General features: G+C 36.0%; 13 protein-coding genes across 13 annotated transcripts; 6 read left to right on the top strand and 7 right to left on the bottom strand.

The window, feature by feature from the left end:
* Positions 1-554: 554 nt before the first annotated feature.
* Positions 555-4,793, top strand: C9374_004638 (uncharacterized protein; the record flags this gene model as incomplete). The annotated part of the gene is made up of 1 exon (XM_044694299.1): positions 555-4,793. One exon carries the CDS (start codon positions 555-557, stop codon positions 4,791-4,793), a length of 4,239 nt encoding a protein of 1,412 aa, XP_044548980.1.
* Positions 4,794-4,996: 203 nt separating this feature from the next.
* Positions 4,997-6,085, top strand: C9374_004637 (uncharacterized protein; the record flags this gene model as incomplete). Its single annotated transcript, XM_044694298.1, has 1 exon — positions 4,997-6,085. One exon carries the CDS (start codon positions 4,997-4,999, stop codon positions 6,083-6,085), a length of 1,089 nt encoding a protein of 362 aa, XP_044548979.1.
* A 113-nt stretch (positions 6,086-6,198) lies between these two features.
* Positions 6,199-6,667, bottom strand: C9374_004636 (uncharacterized protein; the record flags this gene model as incomplete). Its single annotated transcript, XM_044694297.1, has 2 exons — positions 6,199-6,253; positions 6,408-6,667. 2 exons carry the CDS (start codon positions 6,665-6,667, stop codon positions 6,199-6,201), a joined length of 315 nt encoding a protein of 104 aa, XP_044548978.1.
* An 88-nt stretch (positions 6,668-6,755) lies between these two features.
* Positions 6,756-7,799, top strand: C9374_004635 (uncharacterized protein; the record flags this gene model as incomplete). The annotated part of the gene is made up of 1 exon (XM_044694296.1): positions 6,756-7,799. The coding sequence occupies one exon, from the start codon at positions 6,756-6,758 to the stop codon at positions 7,797-7,799; it is 1,044 nt and encodes a 347-aa protein (XP_044548977.1).
* Positions 7,800-8,107: 308 nt separating this feature from the next.
* Positions 8,108-9,106, bottom strand: C9374_004634 (uncharacterized protein; the record flags this gene model as incomplete). The annotated part of the gene is made up of 1 exon (XM_044694295.1): positions 8,108-9,106. The coding sequence occupies one exon, from the start codon at positions 9,104-9,106 to the stop codon at positions 8,108-8,110; it is 999 nt and encodes a 332-aa protein (XP_044548976.1).
* A 95-nt stretch (positions 9,107-9,201) lies between these two features.
* C9374_004633 (uncharacterized protein) lies at positions 9,202-10,854 on the bottom strand (the record flags this gene model as incomplete). Its single annotated transcript, XM_044694294.1, has 4 exons — positions 9,202-9,986; positions 10,060-10,359; positions 10,458-10,584; positions 10,627-10,854. The coding sequence occupies 4 exons, from the start codon at positions 10,852-10,854 to the stop codon at positions 9,202-9,204; spliced, it is 1,440 nt and encodes a 479-aa protein (XP_044548975.1).
* An 82-nt stretch (positions 10,855-10,936) lies between these two features.
* Positions 10,937-12,659, bottom strand: C9374_004632 (uncharacterized protein; the record flags this gene model as incomplete). Its single annotated transcript, XM_044694293.1, has 2 exons — positions 10,937-11,866; positions 11,985-12,659. 2 exons carry the CDS (start codon positions 12,657-12,659, stop codon positions 10,937-10,939), a joined length of 1,605 nt encoding a protein of 534 aa, XP_044548974.1.
* Positions 12,660-12,977: 318 nt separating this feature from the next.
* On the bottom strand, positions 12,978-15,878 carry C9374_004631 (uncharacterized protein; the record flags this gene model as incomplete). Its single annotated transcript, XM_044694292.1, has 1 exon — positions 12,978-15,878. One exon carries the CDS (start codon positions 15,876-15,878, stop codon positions 12,978-12,980), a length of 2,901 nt encoding a protein of 966 aa, XP_044548973.1.
* A 244-nt stretch (positions 15,879-16,122) lies between these two features.
* On the top strand, positions 16,123-17,955 carry C9374_004630 (uncharacterized protein; the record flags this gene model as incomplete). The annotated part of the gene is made up of 1 exon (XM_044694291.1): positions 16,123-17,955. One exon carries the CDS (start codon positions 16,123-16,125, stop codon positions 17,953-17,955), a length of 1,833 nt encoding a protein of 610 aa, XP_044548972.1.
* A 112-nt stretch (positions 17,956-18,067) lies between these two features.
* C9374_004629 (uncharacterized protein) lies at positions 18,068-19,391 on the bottom strand (the record flags this gene model as incomplete). Its single annotated transcript, XM_044694289.1, has 4 exons — positions 18,068-18,350; positions 18,426-18,951; positions 19,044-19,142; positions 19,355-19,391. The coding sequence occupies 4 exons, from the start codon at positions 19,389-19,391 to the stop codon at positions 18,068-18,070; spliced, it is 945 nt and encodes a 314-aa protein (XP_044548971.1).
* A 290-nt stretch (positions 19,392-19,681) lies between these two features.
* Positions 19,682-20,838, bottom strand: C9374_004628 (uncharacterized protein; the record flags this gene model as incomplete). The annotated part of the gene is made up of 2 exons (XM_044694288.1): positions 19,682-20,488; positions 20,563-20,838. The coding sequence occupies 2 exons, from the start codon at positions 20,836-20,838 to the stop codon at positions 19,682-19,684; spliced, it is 1,083 nt and encodes a 360-aa protein (XP_044548970.1).
* A 501-nt stretch (positions 20,839-21,339) lies between these two features.
* Positions 21,340-22,038, top strand: C9374_004627 (uncharacterized protein; the record flags this gene model as incomplete). Its single annotated transcript, XM_044694287.1, has 1 exon — positions 21,340-22,038. One exon carries the CDS (start codon positions 21,340-21,342, stop codon positions 22,036-22,038), a length of 699 nt encoding a protein of 232 aa, XP_044548969.1.
* Positions 22,039-22,145: 107 nt separating this feature from the next.
* On the top strand, positions 22,146-23,039 carry C9374_004626 (uncharacterized protein; the record flags this gene model as incomplete). The annotated part of the gene is made up of 1 exon (XM_044694286.1): positions 22,146-23,039. One exon carries the CDS (start codon positions 22,146-22,148, stop codon positions 23,037-23,039), a length of 894 nt encoding a protein of 297 aa, XP_044548968.1.
* Between the last annotated feature and the right edge of the window lies 1 nt (position 23,040).

Genomic DNA, 23,040 nt, shown 5'->3' with positions numbered 1-23,040 from the left:
TTCTTTTTTTGGATTTACACAATTTTGCCGCCACTAGCAACCGTTTTCTGTAAATTCAAACTTCAAAAAAAAATGATTCAAAACCCCGAGGAAAAAAAAAATAACACAACACCTCCGCTAGGTGTTCACATTGAGCACCCTCTAACATCTACCCAAAGAACCTATCTCCGAATCATTAAAATTATATTTAAAACTTATCTCTCCCTCTCTGCAGAGTACTGTACTAATTTAGTACTGTACAACTATCACCCGTTATAAATTGTGACCGTTGTGATCAAACTGTAATCGAGACCCTATTACGATGGCAGTTATTAAAATCAAAGCACCAATGACCGAATGGTATTTAATCAGAACTACAAGATCAGTCTCTTTATTCAAAGACAATTCAATTAGGATAATCAATAGGATCGGTAAAATAAGATCCAATTGCACAGAACTTGGATCAAAACGGAGTCTGAAACTGGACATAGGATTTAGAGAATTGACAAACACCATCAAGTCTGATAATGAAGAATTAATGATTACCAATAGGATTGCAACTCGAGCTTTCTTATATGACTGTACAAAGGATTGTACCAAAAGGAAGAAATATGAAGATGAAATTGAGGAATGCCACAAAAAGCTTAAATTATTATCTCACTTCAGTAGCTCCAGAATTATCTATTCTAACTCTCAATATTAATGGTCTCAGAGCAGAACCATTATCAGCCCTAAAAGGCTACCTCAATTCAATCACTCCTGATGTAATCATGCTCCAGGAAGTTAAAAGCGTCTATATTGGTCCAGATTTTCCCTCTATATATTATTCTTCATTTACGTATTATCATGATCCAAGAGATTCATGTGGTGTATCTATTTGCCTTAACAAAAGTACTTTCAAAGATATTGAAGAAATCATCTTAGATCCGATCATTAGAAGTAACGCGCGAATTATTGGAGCGAAATGTAAAGTCAATTCGATCAATACTCTAGTTATTTCTGCGTACTTTCCAAACCAACCAGCTGACAGATGTGAATTCACATATATTCTTGACGACCTAATTGAAAAATATCCTAATCACAAAATCATTATTGGAGGTGATTATAATGCAATCTTATCAGAGAATCACTCCTCAAATGAATCCAGAAGAACTGATCAAAATATATTAGATCTTATTAACAAGAGAAATCTTAATTACTATCCTTTCCCACATTTATCATGGCACCTTCATTATACTATTAACAAACAATCCAAGTCTATAATAGACTACATATCCACAGATTTTCCTATTGCATCTGGTGAAGTATTGAATGCCAATTTCATATCAGACCACAAAATGGTTAAAATTCTACTTGATCTCTCATGTCAACGAACACCTTTGTTAATTCGAAAGAAACGTAACTTCCAAGATCCCAAAAATAAGAAAGAAGTGTTGGCCATTAGCAAAGAATGTGTATCTCAAGTTAAGAATTTAGAAACTGATAACGACAAATGGCTTTTCATTTGTGATAAACTAGGCGATAAATTTGTGGAGGTCAATCCACCTAAACTTGATCCTAAAATCTACAAATATAATAAGCAATACAAGAAGCTCATGTTAATACTTGATAGAAGTGAGCACGGATATCCTTGTGATAAGTTATTGGCCACTATCGGTAAAACTTTAGAACAGGTTCCAAAATGTCTAGCAAGTGTCAAAGAGAAGATCAAGAATCATATCAAATGGAGCCATGACAAGGCTTTGAATAGGAAGATGAAATGGTGGGAACAGAATTATGCAACCAACTCTAAACACTTGCGAAAGAAAATTTACAAAACATCATCACCACCATACAAATTATCTATTGACGGAACTGAAATTAATGACCCCAATGAAGTTGCCAATGTGATCAAGGACAAGTATCAACAAAATCTCAACTTTAGAGGAAGGAATCATCAAATTGACATTACCAAGTTTTTCAAGTACAAACATCCATTAATTGATAATTGCAATGACAAAATACTCGGTAGAATTACCACGGAAGAGAAAGAATGGATAATTCAGAATTTAAAATCCACAGCACCCAATGAACTAGGTTTAAGACAAAAAACCATCAAATACATGTGTAACGAATTACAGGAGGAAATTTTTCAAATTATTGAAAATATCATTACTACTGGATTTACTCCTGAATCAATGCAAAGTGTCAGCATTCTCCCAATTCACAAAAAAAATAAGGACCACTCAAACCCTGCTAACTATAGACCTATTGCCCTTATGGACTCAGGACTTAAAATAGCTACTAAATTAATCACCAAAAGATTGAAGGAAGTTTTAAAGGGAAGATTATCATTAGCTCAATTTGGTGGTGAAGATGGCAGAGAAACTATTCACAGAGTTCTTTCAATTTACAATATGATTGCTTGGGCAAAAAAGGACAAGAAACCTTTTTACGGTTTGGCTGTTGACATCAAAAAAGCTTATGACTCATTACCGAGAATTATGCTTCGAGATGGACTACTATTCTTAGGAATTGATGAAATCACTGCTGATGGAATTCTGGAAATATTAGGTGAATCTACGACAAAGTTTGTTATACCTAATGGTAAATCAGAATGTTTCACTGTGAAAGATGGATTGAAACAAGGTGACACCTTCTCTCCCCTTGCATTCAAAATTGCACTTGAGCCTCTCTTACAATTTTTAGAAATAACATATAATGGTGCTAGTGTTGCAAATTATTGGAACATTAGTACAGGCGCATGGATTGATGATTTGAATTCATTTTCCAATGAATTACCTGAAATTGAAAATTCTTTGCATGACATTGAAACCTATCTCCATGGCTATCACATGGAATTAGATCATTCCAAAACTAACCTCTTCTCCGATAAGGAATGTAGTATCAAGACATTATCTGGAAGTACGATCAAAAGTAATGATTCTATTATTATACTAGGTAATAATATTACCAATAATACTGAGGAACAAAAGAAATACACTACTTCAATTATTGAAGAAGTTAAAAGAAGAACTAACTCTATTGGCTGGAATTTTCCAATACAGAACATTGTCAAAATTATCAACACAGACATTGTTCCGTATGCACTGTACCACCTAATTCCTCTTGCTAATGACCATCTAGAGAAACAAATTGATAAATTCTTTCGCAACTTTATATGTGAAAGATTAAGAACCAAGAGAAAATTAGCTCTCGAGTGGTTTTATACTCATCAAGACAAAGGTGGACTTGGATTAATTTCTGTTCAAGAAATGAGTTACTCGGACCTAATGTGTAAAGTCAGAAAGTTCCTTGAACAATATGATATCTGTCTTGGATCTTCTACAAGATTCCTTTGTGAACGAATCAAACAGGAGCATGGTTTTGACATCCTCAATGATCCAATCCCTACTTGGTATAAACCAGACCCATGGATTCCTCAATATCTCAAAAGAATAATTTTCATGAACAAATCTTCCAATATTAGATTGTGGCAATCGAGTGACCAATGGCATGAAAAAACTCTCATCCCTTATGGAAAATTCCCTAAAGGTTTAAGAAAATTCCTGCTCTACAAAGATTGGAACAGATTAAGTATGTGGGTTCCTGACCCTAAAAATTTACAAGTGAAATTACATGATGATATCAAACATTCCAATCATATCACCCAGATTCGCAACATTCTCAATAGCATGGATTTTGGAAAAATCAAAGACGAAAGCAAATACTACAAATATGTTGGTAACAACACATCCCTGTCAAACCTCTTGAACAAAGCTACACTAATTGGTACTGACGGATCATGTAACAATAATATTGCTGGTTACGGTATTGTAACTGATCAGAATGTTTCCATCTCAAGTCACACCTTAGGACAAGGAACTTCCTACAACAGTGAAGTTCAAGCACTCCACACAGTTGTTAGATTGCTAGATAACAACACTCCTAGAACAATAGTCATAGATGCGAAAAGTATTTATGACCAACTTTTCCAATTCAGAAAATCTAGAGATCCTTATGTTGAAGAAATTCGTAATTATTTAAAAGTGAAGGATCAGATCAAAATTATGCATGTTAATAGTCATACAGGTAAACAAGATATCTATAGCCGTATAAATGAATTAGCAGATAGGGCTGCTAAGAAAGGTGCTGATTGTAACAATATTCTTACTAATATTCCATCCAATAATTGGTATATTATTATCAACAATGTATTATACACTCAAAACACTAGACAAACAATGTACAAACTTCTATTTCATCACCTCCACAAAAGAACATACACGCCAAAGAACCTTCCTCCCAAGAACAGAAAGTTCACCAACATTTACCCCTCAATAGGAATCGGTTTCAGAACCATAAATCTAATATTTAAAATTAGAGTGAACGTGATGAAGACTTTGGAAAATTTAAACAAGATATCCAAGACGAACTTGCTATGTCCTTGCTGTAGTAGAGAGACAATGCAACACATTATTTTTGAATGTAAATACTATAGTGATATAAGAAAAGAAATGTTTAGGAATTTATATAATATCTCAATATATGCAAAGAATAACAGGAAATTCTCCAAACGACTATTGTACCTCATCAAGACTAAGCAAGATATCCATAGCCTAACAGGTGCTAAAGTTGGATTGGGTAAGAAATGGGACAAAGTATTTACCAAGGAAGCTTATCGATCTATTACTAAAATGTGGATGAAACGAAATCATTTTTTCATGGAAGAATTGAAACTCACCTGGAATGAATTTGAACAGCAATACGATTTTAATCCCAATTTCATTGATTTGAACAAGTTTAAACTATACATGAAATACCCACGACCATGAATAATAATTGAAATTTGCAACAATATTTGAAATTAACACTAACCTTGATGACAAAAAAAATAATTGAAATTTACAACAATATTTACACTAACTTTGATGATATGAACCACCTTTAACTGTACTAATTGCACACACAGCCATGAATAACGTTTGAATTTTTGAACAAATAAACGCATGGACAGTGATTAATAAAAAAAAAAAAAATGATTCAAAACCCCAAACTGAGAGGAACCTCAATTCCGGTACATGTGGCGAGCTCTCCCAATAATTTGGGTTCATTACATGGAAGAGCTTTCGGAATGAGCACTTGTGGATTGAATAATGATTTGAGTTTGATGACGCGGACTGAGCACTCTCTTTCCAAGGCTCAGTATGGACAAGATCCTATTGAGGAGCCACGAGAATTGCCTGCAACACGATTTGGTATTAAAATTGAGAGCAACGGAACGGCAGGAGATGCCATACATCCTTCCGAGCCACCTCTTGCAACATATTTTAGAGAAAAGAAAGAAGCAATTTATAAGAGGGAACCTGTTGGACATTCTAGCAAACATGTAACATTTGTCAAAGAACATCAAAAAGGAGGTCTCACATTTGGCGTCAAAACTCAATACAATGAGAGTGCCAAGAATGTGCTGTATCCCATCGAGCGTTATGAACAAAATGAAATGGAAACGGAACGAAACGAATTGTACAAAATATCACACCAATCTTGGGAAGCAGGAGAACAGATCAATAGAAATTATGATTGGGAGAACACCCCAATCCAGGATCCAACCAAGCACCGATTTGGGAAAATTCTGCCACCTGAAACAGACGGTGCAAAACTTACACTCTCTAATTATTACCAACCTCCCACTCCTCAACAATTACTCCATGACGAGCCAGTTCCCACCACATCGCAATTTGAAGGGAAAACCTTTGGAATGCAAAACAAAATAGATGAATGGGGATCGATTGATTGCATTAGAGGTTATAATTATGGAGTTGACAAATTCCCTGATCGTGGTTTCAATGCTCCCATTATTCCTGGAACAGAAAGCATGACTTTTGGTGTTAAATCAAAGCAAGACCTTGGCGCAATTGCTGTTCTTTCCAACCGTGTTGACGTTCCAGAACGAGACTTTCCACTTTCCAAAACAGAATTACAACAATATGTGCAAGATGTGGTGGCTCAAGAAGGAGTCGAGTTTGATTTAGTGTTTCAGTATGCTACGGAGCAAATTGGTTCGGACCAGCTCTCTATCAATCAATTCCTCAGTATTTTCAATAGTCTTTACAATTCATCATAATAAACCAACATTTTGAATGAACTATGTCCCATCGAGAAGGATTCTTAGTTTATTGACCGAAAGTCATTTCATAAATTATAATAACAAATGTAGTTTGTCCATCATCTTACTGCTTAAAATCTCTTCTTTCTCTTGACAAAATCAATGATATTGAAAGGATAGAAAGCGCTGTAGTAATTCCGAAGAAAATTTGTAGTTTCGCATTAAAACAACCATCATCGTTAATATTGCCATCATGATGTGCAGATCATACGATAAAATTGTTTTAATTAATATGCGTTCGTCGGTTATCGAATTTCAATTATGAAACGAAATAACGTACATTTCTCCCATCAACATGACAAGATTCCACACATACAAGCCACGCAAACAAATAGAAACCATAGCTCCTCGCAAAGCAGTATATTGTGCCAAGTTGGGTGATTCAAAGGTCCAACCGGTAGAAGTAATTCTAGACTTATCTCCTGATGGAGTTGTTGCTGATGAACGCTTTTGGAATCTTGCTTGTCCAAGAGTGCTGTTGTTGTTGTTGGAACGACGGAGAATTGTTCTACCACCGTTTTGAATGAGTTTCTTGAGCATTTTTATTTGATGATGAAATCTTCATAGCAAAGGCTTCTGAAAAAAAAGATAAAAACATCCCTTACCAATATTGAAAATAGTAGATTGGATGCATTCGTTCAATATAAGACAGGCTTTGTTGGATATGGGCCCATGTGCTGAAAAAGATCCAGGAATTACAAGCACCATGGAAAAGAGACGGCCATCGTTGAGGGAGAGAACCGTTGAGCCCACGTTTAGGAATGAAGAACAAGTTGAAATTCCTACTCAATCGTCAGTAATAGAGCATCAGGCGCTGAATACTGTCCAAGAACAAGAAACGTTAAGCAACCATGCTATACTGAATGATCATCATCACTACTCATTCAGCAGACCTCAATTGATTCAAGACATTGAAAGTTACTATCAAACTCCTGTAGACTTATCGTCCGTTAATCATGCTCGAGATACCCTCATCAACAACAAATCAAACAAATTCAAAGAAAGAGCAATAGAAAGACAAAGGCATATCGATAGCTTGCTGAAACAATTCATGAATCCACTGCACGAGTTACAAAGCCATCAATCTCTCAAATCAATACTTCCGCTCGTAATGTTCAGCAGATTTCAAAGACTTCTGCTCCTCTTCAACAAACCCTTCAAGGCCAGTCATACGCCATTCGATTTCAAAACTCTTAATACCAAGAAAGAAATTGAAAAACGATCGTACCTAATGTCTAGATCATTCAATAGGTTGAAAGTGGAAGCAACTCCCTTGCTAAGGCAACATGGTGAGATTCTTAAAGAAAATTCTGGAAACAGATTTCAGCCTTCTTGTAAACAGCGTAGGATTCTGTCGAATCGAGGAGCGACACCACTAGCGTTAAAAACCTCGCAGCAGCTGGCTCCTATTTTGTTTGAATTGGAAAGGAATAATACCAACAGTAGAAGCTCAAACACACAGATCAATTCGGGGGTTGGATTTGCAACAGTAGAAAGTGTTGTTTCAGTTCCATCTTTCACAGAAAGACTTGTTGCTAAAGATAACACACGCTTTGCTTTGCAAGAGTTTGAACTTGATAATATCGCATCTGATGCCACAGTTAAAGTCGTTCGTCCAGGGTCAGAGGAGACTCGCTTCTCTCAATGGAGAAGCTCTTTCAAAAAAGTATGATCCTTTTTTCTTGAACAGTTTCACTTGAAATGCATTTTCCTAAAATTAATTCTGGAGAGCCCCAAGAAGTCAATTCCAATAATTTGTTCATGAACAAACAATATACAAATCAGAAAATCACAAGCGTACATACATGTAAAATAAAGTACGTCAATGAATTACAAGTATTCATTGAAATACTTTTTGAGTGATGAAAATCTGCAATTTTTGCTGTGTAATCCGATGTCAATAAAATAGTTCCTGGTTTCAAATCTCGATTGTTGGTCAAGTCAAACACTTCTCCAGTTTTAATAATTTAATTACACAACTCAAAACACAGACAATACAGGAAAGAGTAGCACCCTAAACAATACGAGTCCAATAACATACGCACCTGCTAACACAGGTCTGCTCATGTTAAAGCTTGGAAGTCCCATTAAATTACAGTATGCATGCAATACAATCGCAGCAATAATACTTTTTGTTTTTCCATATATATATCCACAGTAAAGTCCAAAAACAAATGTATAGGTCAATTGAACAGTGACATTCAATATAGCAGTCCTGATCTCCATATCCCCGTGTAATACATGTTCAATAATGTGATGACAATGGGCAACTCCAAAGAGAGCTGCACTCACTAATAGAGATGTCATCATGGAAAATCCACCAAAATAATGTAAAATATAGTAGAGACAACTTCTAAACACAACCTCTTCAGTGATGGGACCAATGATAATAGACCGGAATGAAAATATTGCTTCTTCTGATTTATCGATTCCATTTGGCTCATATTTGATGACATTTTCTTCATCCATTAAAAACTTTGGATATTGTTTTAAAATTTCAAATAAACAATAACACAGCTCAATAAATTCCATATAAAGATACTGAACAGATTTTTGTAAGAATTGAGTGACCTCTGACATGGAAGTGATGCTCTCAACATTCAACGCTTCAGCAATAGGTCCTAAAAACAAACACGAGTTCAACAACAATACTGCGATCACAGCAAATATTTGTGAAAATATTCTAAAAAAGTCAATTCCCATCATGGCACTAAATCCCAGTGATTCCGATGATGATATCGATTCGCTGCTGTTGTGAGTAGTATCATTACTATTATTACTCAATAAATATACCATCCCACAATAAAAAATAGAAACAATAGTAGACGTTAAAACTGAAATGGTTCGTTTACGAATTTGTGAAGGATCGTTCCTAGATTTTGCTAAACTTCCTTTCCACATGTAGAGTGATCCGACATACAAACCCGAGAGGGTAACCGCATGAAATAGAGACAGCGTCATGGAGGTTGCGGATGCCATTTTTTTCAATTTTTTTTGTTATCCACTCTTCGGGAGTGAATGTTGAAATTGTGAATATCAATACGTTTATTCATGATTCACAACATTCTGTGCAGTTACATCAACATTGACATGAAATGGTTTTTAAGTATTCTCTTAGAGATGTTAAAAAAGGTTTTGAGGCTTGGGAATGTAATTTCTAGTTTTGAATTCATACAATACGCTTGTTCAAGCTTGCTGAGTAATGTTGAGGAATAAGATTCTAATGGAAATTCAACCACATAGCTCAAATCAATGAAATTCTTGGCATCTTTGCCAATCTTGCGATCCTTAATTCTATATGTGCCAATATAGTCCTCACAATACACTGCTTCTTCTTGTTGAACTGTCTCTCGTGTGAAAATTTTACAAGGTAACTTGTTTCTCAAGAGATAATCAAAGTGATTAAATTGAGGACCCATAAAGTCAATAAATAATTCGATCGTGTTGTTTTGTCTTGCAGGATCAACACTTTCCAAAATTAATAACGACCAAATGTGCTTATCAAAGTCTCTCACTACTACATCTCCTCTGTGAATGGCATACCAATTTGTAGATTTACATCTCACATTGCCAAATTGAATTCCGAAATCTTTCACTTTGTACAATGTCCATGACTCCATACTTTGGGTTTGTGGAAGTAAAATAAATAAATCTTTTTTGTTTGCTTGTAATTTAAATAGAGATCTTAACCATGCAATGTTTGCAAAACCAAGGGGCTTTTTTTCTCCATGAGAGAATTTATAATAATATTGATACGTCAATGGAAATTCTGGATCTGTTGCAATTTGAGGTTTTCGACAATAAATATTTCCATAGTCAAATATTTGTGGAAGAGTTCCTTTGTTTTTCTTTGAAAGATCTATTTTAAAAAGAATGATGAATGAGTTTGCAAAGAAATTAGTGTACCTAAATTGAATGTTAGACTAACATACTTTCAAAATATTGCTTTTCCTTTTCAATGATGTCATTGTCAACTATGAACTGTTCTGGCGGGCATGGAATGTCAAAGCATCTGCTTTCATTTGTTGGATCAAAATAGTCCTCAACTCTCCAAGTGTCATGATAGGCTTTGTGTTCGATTCCTTTCAATTGCTTAACAGAGAAAATATACTTATTTGTTTGCTCACATCCCAAAGCAATAAGATCATGTAAATCTAAAAAATTTGGAAAGAGAGCTTTTTGAGCCTCCAGCTTGTCATTACCAGGTAATTTCAGTAATCCGTTCAAAAGAGCTAGTTGCATATTTTTCCATGATTAAAGATAGTTAAATGTCAAAATAATAATTGTTTCAAACGTGAATGAATATTAACAATTTGTAAAAAATACTTACCTTCAAAAGCAAGCTCTTTAGCTCCCGAGAAATTGAGACTCTGTATAAGTCTAATTATTGCCTTCTCGTTGAGCGGATCAAATTTTAAAACTTGATGACAATCGGTCAAAGATTCGTTATATTCTTTCTAGATTAAAATTATAGTCAATAAATGTTGACATGTACATACCAACATCAAATGTACTTGTGCTCTATTATTATGCACTCGGACCCATTGTTGTTCAAGATATTTTGAATCTTGCTGTTGTTGAAATTCACCATAATTTTGCAGCAATCCGATCGCCAAACTGTACTTTTGTTTGGCGTTATTCCATTGTTGTGCTTTAAAAAAGGAGTTACCTTCTTCAATGAGGGATTCTAATTGTTTGGTATCCATAGCTTGTTGCGAAGTGTTCATTTTTTTTTTTCACGCTCATTCCGAAACTTATTGTTGTGAATTGTTGTTGTTTATTTACATCGAGCAGTGATTGTTGAGATCTTTAGAGAGTGTAATTGAGTTCTTTCAATTCAACAGCCATCCAATCATCCAAGGATTGAAGCTCTGTATTCACACAAAGCTTTTGATAGCATGATTTCATCCAAGAGCCAGATCCAATACATTTTGCTCCTGAGTTTCTCAATCTTTCTCTCAATGCCAAATCGGAGGTTACAAAAAGACAAGAATCCACGGAACCAGCTACATTCTGTCTCATTGCCATGTCCACAAGCATGTCGTCAGCAGTTGTGAAGCCATGTTGAGCGGCGCTGGATACAACAAATGTATCCTTCACACAAACGACTTGAAGGCTTGCTGAATCAAAGCAAATATGTAACATCTTTAGAGGTTGGCGATTATCTGAGAGAATTCGAGCAAACTTTTGAGCAATATGAATGATCAACTTTTCAACCATTACCTTATCCTTATTCTTCAAGATGAGATCTCTCATTGTTTTGGTCATGAAGAACATGTTGTTTCCATCAATGAAGACTTGTGTCACATTGTATGGGATGTTCAAAATCTCACCATTACTAAGGTCAATGTCATCTTGTTTGTTGAGTGCAATTTGAGCACGCATTGTTTCCTTATGTTCAAGCCTCTTCAATTTAAGCTCTCTCTTGAGTTGTTTTTGAGAATCTTTATCGAGCTTTTTCTTCTCTTTTTCAAGCTTTTTTTGTTGCTTCCACAAGAGCTTCTCAGCACTCAATTCCTTGCCGTGATGATGCTTGTGTTTACGAATCTTCTGTTCAAAATCTGAGGATGAAACGAGAGTGGGATAAATTCTTTCAGTAGTGGCACAATTTTCCATACCAACTTGTTCAACGTTTTGAGAGGCAAGATCCTTCTTCTTCATCTTGATTTCCTTCTTATAGTTCTTCAAATCTTGTTTCTTCAACTTAAGTTGAGATTTCAATAGCTGAACTTCAGCTTTCTTATTCATCAAAATGAGCCTTTCTTCTTCAGTGAAGCAACACTTTTCGATTTCTTCTTTGCAACAACAGAGAGTGGAGGAGTTAATGCATCAGTAGGCAATGATGCTTGAGCCTTACTATCATTATTCTCGTGACCAGTCTCTTGCAATTGAGCGATGGATATTGAACTGGTTGTTGTTCTTCCATATTGGATGGTGGTGCTGATGATGATTCGCTCTTCATCATCATCAAGTTTGGATTGCAGACAGTGACAACATCTTTCTTTGCCTCACCAACCCAAGATGGTCTCATCACGTTAGAATTGACAGCAACATATGATGGTTGTTGCATGGGTTGTTGTTGTGGAATGACAGCCTTGTTGTTGTCGGAAGCAGCGAGCTTAACAATAATCTTGAACTCAATTGGAGATCCATTGAAGTTAGCCAATAAATTCTCAACGACAATCTTGTTCCACTTCTTCTCATCACGAATGGCTTTGAATTTCTTCTTTTCGTTGAGTCTTACTTTAATTTTCATTTTGGCGACTTCTTCACCCAATAAGCGATGAACGTTTTGGGTGAATGTTTCAAAGGAGAGTCCTTGATAAACACTATCTTCGTGAAGAAGAAGAGTTGGTTTTGGTGGCTTGGCAAAACCAGAAGCCTTGTTCTTTAGAACCTTCTTCTTGATGATCATTTTGATCGGAACGACCATTGGCATGTTATTATTCTTCATCATCATGGTGTTGGTTCTCTGCAAATTGCTGTTGAATGGTGTTTGTTGAGCAAAATATGGTTGATTATGTACAGTCATAATTATTGCTAACGTGTTGTAGTTTAAGTATTGATTTTGTTTTGTTATTGATGATGGGATGACCAGGCCTCGTTTAAATCGTGAGCAGGACAAGGCTGAGTTCACCATCAAGACATTTTTACAGGGTTCACCACAGAAATTCATTTTATTTTGGGAATCAATGAATGGCGTTCGAGTAGATGGTTTGTGCCATTGTGTGAACGTTGAAATGACTCAGAGAAAGCTCCAGATTGTTGCTTCGAATCTGTTGTAACTCGTTTGGATTCTGAATCCAATGAGTCAATACTCGTATCACCTGTGAAATACTTTCATTCTCGTTCAGATCAAAGGAAACAGAACCTCCAACGTTAAACTCTTGAAAAAAGACTCTACAGACGGATTATTGTTGTGGAGGGCGATAACTGCGTTCTTAATGGCCATCGCTTGGAAAATTGTTGGTGCAAGCGTGACAGAAGGAGAATCTTTGGCCACATTAGGACATGTTTCTGTCATTAAGGTAATATGAGCTAGGGGAGAAAAGCGTTTCAAAACGTTTCGAAGAGATCTTGTGGTGGATTGTGTGGTTGGTTTGACAAATAAAACTCTGGATGGATGATTCTTTGCTAATTCTTCGAACGGAGCAAGTGTTTGAGATGAAATTTTGGCTTGTTCAGATAAATATTCTACGCTTCGCTTTTGCGGATCTGGATGTTGATCCAATAGATAGGATGATCGTATGTCGGTAAGGAGCATTATTTTGATGCTCTTTAGATTTTCTTGTGTGTTTTGCAATATCTTGGAAAGAATTTTGAGAATCATGCTGTCGCAACGAGAATTTTCCTCTCCAGAAATTATATAACTTAGCACGAGATGGTCATTGTTATCAAATTCCAAAACTTGTTTGTCTCCTAACATTGAAAATCTTTGTGCCTTCTCTTCTTGATAACGATATTGTGAAAACTCTGTAACCGAATTCAAAGGTGACCATGCATGATTATTGACAGCAGAAGGAAACAGCAACGCCTTCTTGTCGGACTTAATTTCGATGAACTGTCCAAAATTAGACGAGAGATCGTTTGAGGATAGAAAAGTCTTGTGCAACAGTGCATCATTCTTAACACTTTCCTTAATGTACTCAGTAGTATGAGTGGAGTACATGTAATCTATGACATGCGTATAATCAGCTATGGCCTGTGGAATCATGTGTAAAATCTTATAAGCTAATTGGCTTTCGAAAATGAAAACGTTGTGGATGTGTCTTGAGCTCATTAAATACATCGCTAGAAGCGACACATGCTTTTCGTTCACCAGTTCCTTGGAGTCTACAATATTTCGCACATGAAACACGTCATTGGTAAATCTCTCAAATTCTGACTTGTATCGGTGGTTAAACCCTGATCCATCAGTTGTGATAATTGTTACGTGCCAATTGTACTCCAAAGAAAAAGCTGTCAATAACTGCTGTACGATCTCCAACTTGTGCAAGTCATGATTTAAATTTTCTGTAATAATCAATATTGATTTGTGGTTTCCTTTGTGAACTTTGTGATGTTGATGGGACAATCTTCGTATGATTGGTTTGGAAATTTGTACTTCAGGATTAATTTTTTTCAGATATCCATGCTTTTTAAGCGATTCCAGCGCTTTCTTTTTGTACAGCGATGGATAGAGTTTTTTAAGGTGTGTCTCAATAAATTCGTGCTCTTGGGAATTAGGTTCATGCTCGACCCTGGTTCCTATTTTCCTGGATTCGTCAATTCGATTCCAAATTAAAGTTTCTGACATGGTCCATCCTCTGTGACCTGCATTAATAAATTTCATCCAAAAATCCCATAGCTCTAGTCCGTTATCAAATTGAGTGTTGAATCCATCTACGCTATCAAATACTTCTTTTTCAATCATGAAGCTAGAGAATGGTGTTGGTTCAAAAGGAATCCTATGGGTCATCTCTTGGAATTTCTCAAAATTGAAAAAGTATATTTTGGAAAATTGCACGCTATTTGAATTAATCAATGAAATTGTTTTAAGGGCCTTCTTTTGGTTTTTCCTAGACTCTTTTTGTATCTCAATAAATAAAAACATCTTTTCTAAGGCAGAGGGTTCTAACATGTCTCCTGAATCCAAAAACATGAGATATCTAGAATAAGGGGAAATATGCTTGGTGGCGATGTTTCTTAGCGCTCCTGTTGAAAGCTCTTTTGCCATTTGTACAAGAGTTATTTTGTCGCTCTTAAAAACTGACTCTGCATCTGTTTGTGAAATCAAATTTGACATTGGACTCAACCTCAGAGCTTTTAACAAAAAGTCTTTTGGTTTACCTTTCGCATCGTTTGTGTCGCTAATTACCACCCATTCAAAATACTTCAAAGTTTGATGAATAATTGAATCTCGTGTATGCTTAAACGCATCTACCAAATTCCTGCACGTGGTTATGACAGACACAAGTGGTGTATGTTTTCCAAGATGAACATTGTCAAATCTTTGTATACTCATTTTGTGCTTTGTGTAAAATCGATATTTGGAGATTGGATTATTTTCAAATATGAACTCGTCAAACGGTAAAACTGGTAAGATCGATTCAAAGTACGAGGATGCATTGCTAGCTGCATGATGGTGGAGACGAGATCGAATTTTGGGAATTTTCGTTCTAGCCTTTCTCTTCCCATGCTTTGCATCTCCTCGCAAAATATGAGAATGTGAGTGATGTCCATCTCCATCATTATCAATTTTAGTTTCATCTTCATTTGAATTATGAACAATAAAACCTTTTTCGTTGTCCTTTTGCAAAATATGATTATTGTTTGATTTTGAATAAATGGTAATAAATCCTAAAATTAATAATAATGCTAATCCAAACACAACAACTCCTATCACTAATGTACACTCTAACTTTTCATGTTTCTGTTTTTTGAGACGATGAGTTTGATCAACACTATTACCTCTTCTTGACAATTTGTTTTTACGTGATAAATTTCTGTTTCGTGAATAGCCTCTAAAACGGGAGTTGATAAACTGATGATCCCGATGCTCATCTTCTGAATCATGACTGTATTCCTCTTCTTCATCACCATCTCCGTCCAAGGTTATGAAACTTCCCCTTCCACTCTCTTCATCCTCATAACCATCGTCACTGTCAGTATCATTGGAATAGGATTCTTCATCGCTCCCAAAATCGTCCTCCACTCGGATTGCGTTTCTCTTGGCTGATTTGAAAAATTTGTGTTGACGAAGCTGCCACATTTTCTTTTAAACGAAACCAGATAACACTCCAGCCATTTCATTTCAAAGTATGCACTGTTAATTGTGTTAGAAGAAAATAAAAAGACTTATCGAATTCCCCCATAGCTCAGTCGGTAGAGCGTCAGACTGTTAATCTGCAGGTCAGTGGTTCGAGCCCACTTGGGGGAGTTGTTTTTTTTATGAGCCCTTGAGGCAAAAAGTCGAAAAATCTGGAGAACTGATCTTGACAAAACAAAAAATAATCATGAACGCTTACTGGATCGGACCGAACAACGAGGTCTCTCAAGTTGTAAATACGAATGATGAAGACGAGGAAGAAGAGGATAAATCCATGACATCCATCCACCATGAGCGAGAAGTAACAACAGCATCCTCGCAAGAGCCTACTCATCAGCCACCACTTGTAAATAATACTGTTGCATCATCACCAGAAATTCATAATCTCTCAAATATTTTAACAACAACGTCGGAGGAAGATCTGAGTGGTGTTGCAACCAATTTTAATAGTTATATGGACAACCTATTGAAAACTTGTTATTTAAATAATTTAATTGTTTCATATTGGGACAACAGCATGGGACCTCGCCCTCTGCAGGTATGGAATGGAACTATTTCCAGAAGAGAATACCTGAGTGATGATAATATCATGTTTATTACAAGATTTTCTCTCATGGATGATATGCCAAGATATGAAGAAGTTGGATCCAACATTGAAATCAAATTTAATATCATGTCGGATTTAAATGTCATGGTTCTTACTGCTGTATTCTGCAGTAAAAATTGGGAGAAGGTAGGCTCGAGATCATTCTTCAGGAGAAAGGCAGATCCTCCACCAACATTATTCACAATTAATTTGGTCATGAATCGAGATAACCTCTCCAGATATATGGTGATTAACTTTATTATCAAGGAAAAATTAATTACTCTTGCAAAGATATTGCAGCATTTTGCTGATACATTTATGAGTTCAAATCAAGCAGAAGTTCTTTCAAATTTTACACCACATCTCAACGAATTTATTCAGTTGTTTGACACATTAAGCAAGATTGCATTCGAACCACCTAAATTTAATTTATTTTACACACTCTTTCATGACGAAACATCCTTGAAGAGATTATATGAAAATGAGGAAGATAATTTATTCTTGCAAAGAGCCGTAACATCACATTTAGAAACCCATGGATACAGCGTTGTAGTGGGAACTCCCAATCAAGTGAAAGAAATTAATATTTGGGTCAACACTCTTGCCATGTTTCTCTCTCAGCATGAAAAACAACTTATTAATCATGCCCACAAAATTGATGCTACCAAAATTAGTACACCACAACCTCAAACTCAAGCTCGATCTTTCTTCAAGAAAATTACCCAAAGCGGTAATGTGAAATTATTGAACCCCAGTAACGTTTTTAAACCAGAAGTATTTGTACAAGGACTTGTTATCACTCCAGATCTGTCACACTGGAAAGATTTAATACCTACCAAATGTCTACTCTCTGGAAGATATCCAATAACAGTTGTAGATTTAAAAGAGAGAAAAGTGTTTTCATTTAAAAAGTATCACTACTTTCAAGCATTCAAAAGAGAATATTTCGAAGAGTCTGAATCTAAGAACATTTTGAATGACTTTGGAGTTCAGACAACAGGAGGAGACAAACAATTTAGAGACCACTATGAAGAAGCAAAAAGAATATGTACAAGCGTACAAGAACTGTTCTATGTATTATTACGAGTAATTCCGCTAACCATCTATCCTTCCATAAGATGCTCTCTAATTTCTGAGTTTGTACGATTATTGAACAGAAAGGCCATTGCCCTCGCAAGATATGTACACTCGATGAGAAATATTGATACTTTGAACCCTGACAAAATACAGAGAATTCTCATGAAGCATGTCATGATTAATAATAGTGTACAGAAATATCACATGCACGATTTGACATCAGAATTGTTTGTAATAATGGCAACAGCAGAAAAATTGCAACATGGAGTGTATACACTTATCACTGGCGATCCACAACTTGAGGCTTTTAACGTTGTTGATTTTCTCGATTCAACAAGCATGGCCTTTGACATTTAAAGTTAGTTCAAGTAAATGAAAGTTGGTCCGTGTGTACTCCTTAAACTGAGCCTCTTATTTACAGTTTGGGATTTCGGATCGCTAAACATAAACGTGGCTCTGCAAAATTTATTTAGTTCAACTTGACCATGGTAGCCTTAAGAGCTTTGACGGCCTTAGAGGATGATGCTGGACAAGCATCAACAAGCTTACAAATCTTCTCTGGGCTGACAGCCAACAACAATTTTTGAACCAAAACTGGGAAATATTGGTTGACCAAGGATGCACAGTATCCGGAGAAAGTGGATGGCAACTTGGCACAGACATTCTTCAACTTGTCCTCAACGAAGGATTGAACAGATGATTGAGAAATTTCTTGTTCAACCAACTCCATAGCCATCAAACAAGCAGGACATCTATATGTGTAAAAAATTTCACATGATAAAACCAATGACAAGTTATTTGGTTAAAAATGATACATAAATACTTACGGAATAAGTCCCTTGACTTCAGCATCAACTTGGAATGTTGGCATGGTCTTGACAGCGCTTGACGTACACAAGTGCAAGCCTTGACAGACTTGACCTGGTGAATTGTGTTCTTCAAGCTTTTTAAGAATGTATGGAACCATTCTAGCAACGCTCAAACATGTTTGAGTAAAGATGGAAGGAACAGATGAACACAACTTGTTCAATTCCTTTTGGATCTCAGCTTGAGAGTGGTTAGAAGCGATGAATGCTTCGACTTGTTGGATCAAGAACTTGCAAATTTCACATTCAGCATCACCAGCAGTGGCCTTAACTTCTTCCTTTGGAACAACGACTGGAGCAGGAGTAGCAACAGTGTTATTCTTTGGGCACAATGGCAATTGGTCAGTACAGACACGAGTTGGATTCTCATAGGTCACCAAAGCATTGATAAGTTCGTTTCCGTAAACGAGAACAATAGTGTTACAGATCTTTCCAAATTGATTGTCTCCCAATTGTTGACAAGCACCAAGAAGGGCGTTTTGAATAGCTATGAATTTTCAATGAATCATAGGATCGAGTAAATATGGAAATGAGACATGTGAGTATTTCAGAAATAATATTGTTCTCATTCATACATACCAGCTTCGTTTTGAAGAGCAAGTTGATCCACTTGTTGAACGGCATACTTGCAGACATCGCAGAACTCGCTTGGAGCAGCAGAAACAACAGCAAGAGAGGCTATCATCATCGCATATCGTTATCATCATCATTATAAAAATCACCGATGAAAAATTACAATCGTCCGAAAAGACATGTAGTTCATCACGAACCAGCCAAAACATTTTCATCATAATGCACCATGATCAACAACATTAATCCACCAATGAGCATGTTATTATTGAATTTCAGTATGAATCAATGATGATAATTTTCAATCGTCAAACACTTACCAAGAACCAAAATAACGGCAAGAAGGAAGGCTTTCATTTTTTTTGAAGGTACAATTTTTAAAAAACGACCATTTTCAACAACTCCTATTGTGAAAACTCCGTAATGAGACTTTGGTCTGGCCACGTTACAAGCAAAGATGATGTGACCAATGAATGATGATCATTCTGAATTAATATTACACATCAAGTTTATTATATAGGATAACTCCCTTTATTTCTCATGAAGGAAAATAATTTCACACACAGAGCTCCGAAGGATGATTTCATGTGAACATTCGGATGCCTTCCCACTGTTGTATTAAATGTTAATTGTGTACGATCTCAAAATTAATGTCCTCCTCTGTCCATGAAATGTTTGACTTGTTCGTAGGTTGCGAACACGGCTGCGTTCACAATAATAGCTCTCAAAATTGCAGACTTGTATCCACTGTAAAATCCGAATACTCCATTTTCCAAATAGATTCGTTTCATCATTTCCCATGAAGAGACGTAGGACCTTGTGGATGATGTTGTATTTAAACTCTGAATAGAGTCTATTTGAATTCTCGTTTTAATCAAATCGATTGGAAACATGACGGTCCAAAAAACGAGTCCTCCAATTCCTCCTCCGATTAAGGAATGCCATGTGGGTGGCTTAATAGGATGAGAGTGGTTGTTGTTGTCTCTCCTCGTGTGTATCGATTGTAACAATCGAATGGTGGCTTCATATGATCCAAAATATAAGGCAAGTCCACTTTCTCGAAGAGTAGTAATTGCAAATCCTCTATTCACACTCTTGTAAAATTGTAAATACGATCGTATTTGATGCAAATATTTCACAATGAAGGAATGACTGTTCGAATTATTTGAAGAATGGGCAAGTTGATGTTTGTAAAGATGTCTCATCAAATCAAATGGTCCATTGAATTTCACATGATTCATATTCGATTCTACTTGTAAATTACATTTCAAATATTCAGTGGGAGTTGTCACCACTGAACCAGCAACTCCTGCCAATGCTCCAGCAATTGCAATTTTGTAAAGAGGAAGTGGTCCTTCATTGGTGTCATGTCGTTTATTGAACCATTGCTTACATTCATTATAGACTCCAAATTCGACACTATTTAAAATACAAGCTCCGAAAAGTGGACTCATCTAGATGATTCATTTCGATATCCATCAAGAAGATTTTGATAAGATTGAACTCTTTGATGAATAGAAATACTTACAGCTCCTCGATACAATCCTCGAATTCCTTTTGTTTGAATAATCTCTTTCAACAAACTCATGGGTGACAAAGATCTTTGTAAATTGCATGTTGCTGTTTGAATTTTCACTTTGATCGTATCCAAGGGATGACCACTCAGAATTTGTGAAAGTCCTCCGAAACATCCTGCCACCCATTCTTTCATGTGTAATGTGGATGACGTTGAGGATGCAGCTGAGAGAAGAGTTGTTGTTGTTGTAGTAGTTGAGGAAGGAGTTACATGAGAAGAATCAGTCATGGTGAGGGTTAGTGGATGGTTGTTCTTTTTGTTGTTGTTGAAATTTTACAAAGAAATCATTCTTCCAATTTTGATTTGTTTCGAAAAATTGAAAAAAAGCAAACAGATAATGAACGTTGAAATTAATAGGTTCATTTTGATTGAATAATATATAGAAGTGCCTTGTTTCATGTTTGGAATGACAAAACATAGAATGATCGTTCATATGCTTGGTTTGGTTTGGAACTTTGAACACTTTGAATGGCTGTCAACATTTTTCTATCATTTGGAATTCGGATACTTGAATATGAGAATTTATCTTAATGGTTACATTCAGAATTTATGAGCTTGTTCAAAATACTTCCCATATGGTCTTTATCTCTCTGCAGCATCTTTTTCTTTCATCTCTCCCATTCACACATAGCTTCATCTAGAAAGAGAGATTGTCTCGAACTGTGAAAAAAAATCAAACAAACCACGTCCCTTCTCAAGAATTTGAATAACAACCTAGAATATGGACAAATGATAGAATCTATGAATGACACTTTCATTACCAATAACACAACAACGTCCATGAGTGGTCCATGTCATCCACTATTACTAAATTTGGGATCTCTCAGCATGGAACCGTTCAATGCAACCATTTCGAATGGACTCTGTCCCGAAACTGTATTCAGTGTTTCCCTTTCATCCTTTGAACTATTCATATTTACCATACTTGCTCCATTATCAGTATTGGGTTTAATTTGGATGAGAAAAAGTCGTCATTTACAAGCAAGAGGACTGTTTACCTTAATTTGGACCACCCTTTCATGTGCGTTTGGAATTGTCTTTCCAACATTGAGATGGGCCATCGGAAGAAAGATTTTCCCTTGCGGCTTGTATATTCTCATTATATTTAACATTCCACAAGTAATTTCATTGCCATGTATTTGTAAATGTTTAGCTCTGTATGCGAAATTTAAATTGTATCGATTGTTGGATGAAAAGAAACAACTTTCAAATTGTGAAATAAGCAGTGATGTGGTGGACACTGTTTCAACAAACACAACCACAGCAGCTTTCCAAGTGGATGTGACACAAAACAACAAGATTCCACGTGCTCAATCTCTGGACATTGTTCAAACACCAAAATCTCAATGTGATCACACACCAACTGTCACTTTTCAATCTCCTTCGACAACAAGGAATCCAAAGATCCTACAGCGTTCAATGAATTGACCGAAAGTCGATCCATGATGAGTTCCTTCCACACTCGACCATTTTCTTCAAGTGATTTATGGAAGTTTCGAGTATTAAGGTTTATATGTAGCTCTACGTTTCAAATCATGACTGCAGTTGCTGGATTTTCTTTTCATTCTTCCTTGTGGCTCTTGTTAGGAATCATTCAATATGTGGCACCTCATTTGACCGATTATGAAATGGGACTGTCAAATTTCACAAGTGGTTGTGGTGTGCACAAAAACACAGCAATCATGGTCGCTACTCAATTTTCCTTTTATTTGGCATTGAGTGCTTTGGTCTTGATCATTTCATGGTTTTCAGATCGAGACACGTATGGTATCAAGTTGGAAACGTCCATTGTCACTCTATTCTTCTTGTTTTCCATTAGTGGATATTTAATACTTTCTCAATTTGAGGTGATTCGAAATTTAGTCGATTATTTTGTTCCGTACGGCCAATTAATGGTCATTTTCACCTTCCTTCAACTAATCGTCTATGTCACCATTCCTGTCGTTTGGTCCATTTATCAATTTTACCAACAACGACAGAATCAGGAGGATGTTCCTCTCGATAACAAAAACTTAGTGGAGAGAATACTTTCGAATAAGAAAACATTTGATAGTTTAGTCGACTTTAGTAGACGAAGCTATTGTTCAGAAAATGTCATGCTCTACGTGGACATTAAGAATTTTAGAAAAGCCACAAAAAGGGAAACCAAAGAACGAATGTTAATGCATATTTTGAAACATTACTTGGAACGAGGATCTCCCCTTGAAATTAACACTCCACACATTGACAAGCTTTCAAGTGAATTGCACGAACTGATCAAGTCACAAAACACACAAGAAATTGACTTGTTCATTGATCGGCTTTGTGAGCAATGTATTCAAAACATGTATGACGTCGTACTTCGATTGCTTTTTTCCAATGACGAGGTTCGAAAACTTGTGTATCGCAAAATTACGGTCGATGCAGAACAATTAGAATTGAAAATTTAGT

The sequence above is a fragment of the Naegleria lovaniensis genome (genome assembly GCF_003324165.1).
Source record: "Naegleria lovaniensis strain ATCC 30569 chromosome Unknown tig021, whole genome shotgun sequence".
NCBI lineage: Eukaryota > Heterolobosea > Eutetramitea > Acrasida > Naegleriidae > Naegleria > Naegleria lovaniensis.
This window is presented reverse-complemented; position numbering and strand designations above follow the sequence as displayed.